At 45.1% G+C, this 7,500-nt stretch overlaps 1 protein-coding gene across 1 annotated transcript in view; it reads right to left on the bottom strand.

The window, feature by feature from the left end:
- Nucleotides 1–3,586: 3,586 nt before the first annotated feature.
- The window catches only part of LOC143290493 (patched domain-containing protein 3-like), a 13,941-nt gene continuing 10,027 nt past the window's right edge, over nucleotides 3,587–7,500 (bottom strand). The window contains exons 2-3 of the mRNA XM_076600314.1: nucleotides 3,828–3,998; nucleotides 3,587–3,657 (exon numbers count right to left, since the gene is read on the bottom strand). Of these exons, the coding sequence (XP_076456429.1) occupies nucleotides 3,587–3,657; nucleotides 3,828–3,998 (242 nt within the window). The remainder of the gene's footprint in view (nucleotides 3,658–3,827; nucleotides 3,999–7,500) is intronic.

The raw sequence follows: 7,500 nt of genomic DNA, 5'->3' as shown, positions 1-7,500 counted from the left end.
TTCTGGTTTAAACAATATTTCATCTGAAAATGTCATGATACAAATATTACGAAATTGACACGACAAAACGAAAATTAATTCTTATTTTGTTTACTGTTGTGTGATTAGATTTTCATAATTTTCCTCCGTTTGTGCCATTCATTGTCTTAGAGAGAGAGAGAGAGAGAGAGAGAGAGAGAGAGAGAGAGAGAGAGAGAGAGATGTTTGTGTGTTTGCGTGTGAGTGTGTATGTGCATTTTCCTCCAAAAAGACAGTACTATTGCTATTCAAGAGAGAGAGAGAGGGAAAGGCAGCTAGACAGACAGACAGACAGAAAGAAACTTACAGACGGAGAAAGGTAGGGAAACAGACATACAGACACAGAGAGAGTGAAACAGATAGACAGACAATCAGACAGACAAACAGAGACAGGTCCCATGCTCAGCATGCACTTAGCGCACGTAACGTTACCCACAGCAACAAAGGGAATGTTCCACTGTGATGGTGAAATAACACTGGTAGACAGAGACAGGAATGTAGATGTGAATGTCCCTGGTCCCACTGTGATGGTGAAATAACATTGGTAGACAGAAACAGGAATGTAGATGTGAATGTCCCTGGTCCCACTGTGATGGTGAAATAACACTGGTAGACAGAAACAGGAATGTAGATGTGAATGTCTCTGGTCCCACTGTGATGGTGAAATAACACTGGTAGACAGAAACAGGAATGTAGATGTGAATGTCCCTGGTCCCACTGTGATGGTGAAATAACACTGGTAGACAGAAACAGGAATGTAGATGTGAATGTCTCTGGTCCCACTGTGATGGTGAAATAACACTGGTAGACAGAAACAGGAATGTAGATGTGAATGTCTCTGGTCCCACTGTGATGGTGAAATAACATTGGTAGACAGAAACAGGAATGTAGATGTGAATGTCCCTGGTCCCACTGTGATGGTGAAATAACATTGGTAGACAGAAACAGGAATGTAGATGTGAATGTCTCTGGTCCCACTGTGATGGTGAAATAACACTGGTAGACAGAAACAGGAATGTAGATGTGAATGTCTCTGGTCCCACTGTGATGGTGAAATAACACTGGTAGACAGAAACAGGAATGTAGATGTGAATGTCTCTGGTCCCACTGTGATGGTGAAATAACACTGGTAGACAGAAACAGGAATGTAGATGTGAATGTCCCTGGTCCCACTGTGATGGTGAAATAACACTGGTAGACAGAAACAGGAATGTGGATGTGAATGTCCCTGGTCCCACTGTGATGGTGAAATAACATTGGTAGACAGAAACAGGAATGTAGATGTGAATGTCCCTGGTCCCACTGTGATGGTGAAATAACGCTGGTAGACAGAAACAGGAATGTAGATGTGAATGTCCCTGGTCCCACAGTGATGGTGAAATAACACTGGTAGACAGAAACAGGAATGTAGATGTGAATGTCCCTGGTCCCACTGTGATGGTGAAATAACACTGGTAGACAGAGACAGGAATGTAGATGTGAATGTCCCTGGTCCCACTGTGATGGTGAAATAACACTGGTAGACAGAGACAGGAATGTAGATGTGAATGTCGCTGGTCCCACTGTGATGGTGAAATAGCACTGGTACACAGAAACAGGAATGTAGATGTGAATGTCCCTGGTCCCACTGTGATGGTGAAATAACACTGGTAGACAGAAACAGGAATGTAGATGTGAATGTCCCTGGTCCCACTGTGGCAGTGAAATAAACACACTGGTAGACTGGTTCCTAGGAATGTTGGTGTCGCTGCACTGTGACCACGTGAAGAGCAGCCCAGACTGCACACTAAGAAATGTGTTGGGACAATGCAATACCACACAGCACAGCACAACACAGCACAGCACAGCACAGCACAGCACAGCGTAATACAATGCAATACAATACAACACAGCACAGCACAATGCAATGCAATACAACACAGTACAATACAATACAATGCAAAACAATGCAATACAGCACATCCCAGTGCAATACAATGCAATACAATACAGTACAATACAGCACAGCACAGCACAGCACAATATAATACAATACAGCACAGCACAGCACAGCACAGCACAACACAATACAATACAATGCAGCACAGCACAGCACAGCACAGCACAGCACAGCACAGCACAATACAATACAATACAATACAGCACAGCACAATACAATGCAGCACACGACAATACAATACAATACAATACAAGCCATATTAAGAAGATCTCGGTTGAAAGGCGTGATCGAGAAGGTGAACAAACAAGTGATAATCAATTCAGGATGGATAAGACTCCCAGAAGAACTCGTGCCACAGAAGGGACAATTTGTACTGAATGCATGTCTCAGCTGGGGGGCTAATGCAGTGCTCGAAACAGAGATGCGACATGGTCTCACGTTTTTTCCTTAAGAAAAAAAGAAAACAAAGAAGAAAAGAAAAGCCTCTCACAGAGGCACAGAGAGAGACAGACAGACAGACAGACAAACAGACAGACAGACAGACAGACGGAGAGAGAGACGGAGAGAGAGAGAGGCAGAGAGACAGAGAGAACGTTTGTCTGGTTTGACGCTCTCTCTGCTTCGTCGTCGTCATCTTCTTCTTCTTCTTCCCTGGCCAAATCGATTACACGCATGAACCGTATCACACCAGGTCGAAACTATGACAGCTTGTAACACAATACCTGTCAAGCCAAGAGTTATATTAATTCAATAAACGGCAGATCCAGGCGGAATTGCGTTCTCCGCACATTTTCCACGTGCCTGGATCAGGCGTTGAGGAGGGGGCCGATACCCGGTCATCATTTATCACTGCACCAGACAGTCACTTGTGTGCTGGCAGAGCTGGGAAGACGACAACAGAGTCAATCAATATGCTGCATGTAATAACGACAACTCACGCCCAAAACCCTCCTCCGCTTATCTCCCTGACAGGGATTCCAGCCAGCACGGACCCCCTTCCTGTGCAGAACAGCACTGTTGTTTTCGTCGTGTCATCCGGAGTCCTAAGATTAGAGAAAGCTCTTTAAAACTCCAGGCTGATAAAACTCCTTGATTACGGAGGCAAATTGCAGCGCCTTATCGCGCCAGCACGTGCGGCAGGGGACTCGTTCCTGCCTGATGCCAGCGACCCTTTCAGTGGGGGATGAGATGGTCATTTGGTGTGCCGGGGCTGTGTCGACGGGTGCGTCTCCTGTCGTGACAAAACCACACAAAGCCGCGAGGTGAAGCCGAGGGCTTTGCGGGCTGCTCAGTACAGCTTTCCCAAGGAACCCGTTTGACAGTTTCACCATTCTCGCCGCAAATCCGGAGCTGCCGCCCAAGCGAGCCCTTAGTGCTCTTCGTTGCTGACAAACGACAATAATAAAAACCTCAAATTAAAAATGTGCTTTTTTTTAATGACGCGCCAGAGAGGCAGTTATGGACGGCCGTGAATTTAGCCCGGCTTTATTGGGCCGTTGAAAGGGCGGGCAAAACGAGGGCTTTGATGAGAAATTGCCGAGTTAACGAAGTCGTAAATATGGCCCAGGAGCAGGTTTATGGAGCGGGGTGTCACGTTACTGGTGCTTATGAAGATGGAATAAATTCCACCTAGCTCTGGTTGCCAAGCCTGGGGTCTGATAGCGGCACGAAGGGGAGCTCAGCCCTGGCCCCGAGCAGGACTACCCAAATGGCATAAATTAGGCACACTTTATCCCACCGTTGTCGTCCAAAACACTACACCGTTGTGCAGGAGACGATAAAGGTGGTGATTTACGAGAGGGTTCCTGGGGGCTCTGGGAATGGGGGACTGGCCGAGCCGCGAGCCATCTAGCCAGGCTTGAAGAGTTACGAGCACGGCCTGCCTGTGCAAGGGACAGCGTGGAAGGGGGTGGGGTGGGGGCTGGTGGGCAGGCTGGTAGGCTGGCTAGATGTCTGTCTTGGGCAGGGAAGATGCAGAGGCTCGCCACGCTCCTTGTTGTCGTGGATATGAAGGTGGTGATCAAGTCTCCGGCCTTCTCGGCTGACATGCATGTGCTTTATGACCGCAAGGTTTATGGGATTCTGCTTCTTCTTTCTTTTTATTTTCCACTTCCTTTACTTTCTTTCTTTCTTTCTTATTTTCATCTTCTTCTTTTCCTCCTCCCCCTCCTCATTCTTTTTCTTCTTCTCTTTCCTCCTCCTCCTCCTCCTTCTTCTTCTTCTCCGTCATCTCATCCTCCTTCTGTGTCCCATCACCTACCATCGATTCTCCTCCTGTTTCGCCCTTTTTGAACTATCTGCAGATGGCTAAAACGATCATCATCTTAGATTAACAGACTATAAATAAATAAAGGAAACGAAACGATCACCCACGTAAACGAATAGAAGTCCATTTTAATTGTTAAAGTTAGAGGGAAGCAGATATATTGATTTTGACGGCTTCTGGTATGCTTTGAACATGCACGCAAGCATGTCAGCATGTATAAACTCACTCATGCATGCACGCGTGGACGTGTGAATCAGAATCAGAATCATATTTATATACGTATTTATCATGAAAACCGTAAATGAATTGTTTATAGACACAACAACAAAGGGTAAAAAGAAAAACCCGAACCAAACAAAATACAAGGTGTTTTAGATAAAACGTGACGTGTTGTCTGAAGCAATCATATATGGATTTTGCCAGTCGGGGCTGTACGTGAGTGTGTGCGTTTCTGCGGAGTGAGTACCCACGCAGTTGGTTTGTCAAGTTACATGACAACGATGTACTCAACAGTTCTGCCAAACACAGGTCAGCGTGTCATAGATTTCCAAGGAACCCTTGTCGGCGTGAAATAACAGTATAGGAGCTGCTTCAAGAGCACGGTTGGATGGCATTGAAGGAAGCCTCAACTGATAGAAAGAAGTCAACTGGTCTAGCAAGGTGCCTGTCGTTGATATCACACCACGGACCTCAGGGAAACTGGATACCTCGCAGTAAACAGTCACGATCGTTAATCTTACTTCAGTACAATTCCACACTAAGCTGTTTCTTCCTTTTTTGACTCACTTGTGTAAACAAAGTGAGTCTATGTTTTAACCCGGTGTTCAGTTGTGTGTGTGTGTGTGTGTGTGTGTGTGTGTGTGTGTGTGTGTGTGTGTCCGTGGTAAACTTTAACATTGACATTTTCTCTGCAAATACTTTGTCAGTTGACACCAAATTTGGCATAAAAATAGGAAAAATTCAGTTCTTTCCAGTCATCTTGTTTAAAACAATATTGCACCTGTGGGATGGGCACAAAAAAATTTAAAAAAGAAGCCTAATTATATGCAAACTGCATTTACTGTTATATTTATATTTTTTTGTATTCTCTAAACTTGGCACTTTGACCTCTTATTCTGACACAACAACAAGAGGAGTCATTATTATCATTTTTTGTTCAAACAGGAACTTCTTTTGCTAAGCATGGAATTTTTATTTATTTTGCAAACGTTTTGTTGCAGATAGTAAAAAAGGGAAATTACTCTGTAATTAATGCTAGGGGACTTAATTTATCACAAGTGAGTCTTGAAGGCCTTGCTGCACACACGAAAGAGAATACACTGTCATTGAATGTTAGATGACTTCAGGATACTGAAATTCTACGTTTTGCTAAAAATGATGAAAACAATACTCGTCAATAACAACAGTTTATGCTGATCTATCTTAAAAAAAACAATAATACCACCATTTTGCGAGAGCAAAATCACATCGTAGACAGTAAACAGTAGTAAATATTCAGTGGAATTGTACCTGTTTATCATTGCTTTACTCTGTGTCAAAATCTTCCATTTGAAAGAACATGATCTATTTTCAAATTTGCAGCTCAAAACTTGTACATTCTTGGAGCAAATGCATGCAGTCAAGGTAACATAACAGCACTGGGTGGCAAGGCTATTCACGTGAGATACTAACGGATGGTCCAAGTTAGGAGCAAAAGTTATAATGCTAGGCTTGAAAGTCTTTCGGACAGTAACTCCAAGAAGAATGACACGAATCACATGGCACCCAAACCAGTATACACCATAAAATATGCAAATAATCACCGGAGACCAAAAGCGGTCTATGATCAGAAATCATTTCTGACGAAAGTATGGTCCAGTTTCAGTCCCCGAGAGTGCGACAGATATAGGAAGAGATGTAATTTTCACAAAACAGACCAAGGAAAAGAATGGACAATACAATTCAGTCCCAGCCTTCACCAGTCCAGTCGTTTTAGAGTGTCTGAAGAAGAGGAAAACCGCTCATTATTTTTATGTCTGCGTTCTACCAGCACCCGCATCACCTGTCAAAGCGGGGTTTGTTTCTTTTTATCGGAACTGTCATCGTGGAGCCACGACACAAATCGCTTCAACCTCCACTCCCGGCCCGTCAGCCAGCTGTGTTACGTGACGGCCTTTGTCTCTCGCACCAAGACAGGGCCCTTAATTAAATGACGGGGACAAGGGAGGAAACAGGCGAGACAGGGGCGTTAATTGACGGACAAGGAGCAGGGGACGTAACAAGACGCTGATGTCAAGGAGGGCGGAATGGGACAATCACGGTGTGACGGATAGTGGGGAGAAAAAATGCGGAGCGCACGTTGAAACGGAGAACACGATCCCGCCCCGGCCTATCACGTAATGTAACCCTGCCAAGACCTTCTGCTCACGCTCCAAGGGACACAACCGGCGCTCCCTGCGTGGGATCACGTCCCCTTCTTAACGCCGCAAATGCGTGCCGAGGCCTTGTAAATCGCCGTCCGCTGGAGGAGCGCTTTAATTTCAGATCGGTTTGTAAGAAGGTAGGCGGCGGGGACACGGGGTCACTGGAAACCAATCAAAACTTGTTTGTCTTGAGCAGTCGCGGAGCAAGCGTGATACCTCCATATCAGCCGCTTCGATGGCTGGGGCCCCTGGACGGCTTCAAGAGAAGCTGGGCTTGTTTCCCTCAGATTCTCTCCGCTAGCAGTCCGAGATGTCGTGCCTAGACACAATGAGAACAGCCTGGTAATGCCAACCCTTCTTTCTTTTTCTTCATCTATTTTTTCTTGCTTTTTTCCTTCTTTCCTTCCTCCCTTCCCTTCCCTGGTCCGGCTCGTTACCCGTCGACAAAATATCCACTTTATGCCCCCAGATACCCTTCTCCTCGTAAATCACAACCGTCGTAAAGCTTCAGCAAACGTTTTACTCCGTCGCAATCTGCTGGGTTTTCCTCATAACAGCCGGGGCAATATATTTCCCGTAAGCAGTCGAGTGAATACAGGGCAGACATTCAAAGGTAAAAGGAAAAAAAAAGTGCGCAGCACTCGAGTCGAAATTTACTGCGGTTAAACGTATTGAAGCCAGTTATAAATCAGTCACCCGCTCTGTGTTTCCTTTCTTTCTGTTCTTTCTTTTATCTTGATGATCAAGCACAGCTCCTATCCAAGGCACAGCAGCATGCTTTAAATAAATAATAATAAAGGAAAAATTGAGGAGGGGGGGCGGGGGGGAAAAGAGGATGAAGATGACGAAGAAGAGGTATGGATAAACCAGAGAAA

The sequence above is a fragment of the Babylonia areolata genome, chromosome 1 (assembly GCF_041734735.1).
Source record: "Babylonia areolata isolate BAREFJ2019XMU chromosome 1, ASM4173473v1, whole genome shotgun sequence".
In the NCBI taxonomy this organism is placed as follows: Eukaryota; Metazoa; Mollusca; class Gastropoda; order Neogastropoda; family Buccinidae; genus Babylonia; species Babylonia areolata.
Note: the sequence above shows the minus strand (reverse complement) of the source record. Positions and strands in the feature narration are given on the sequence as shown.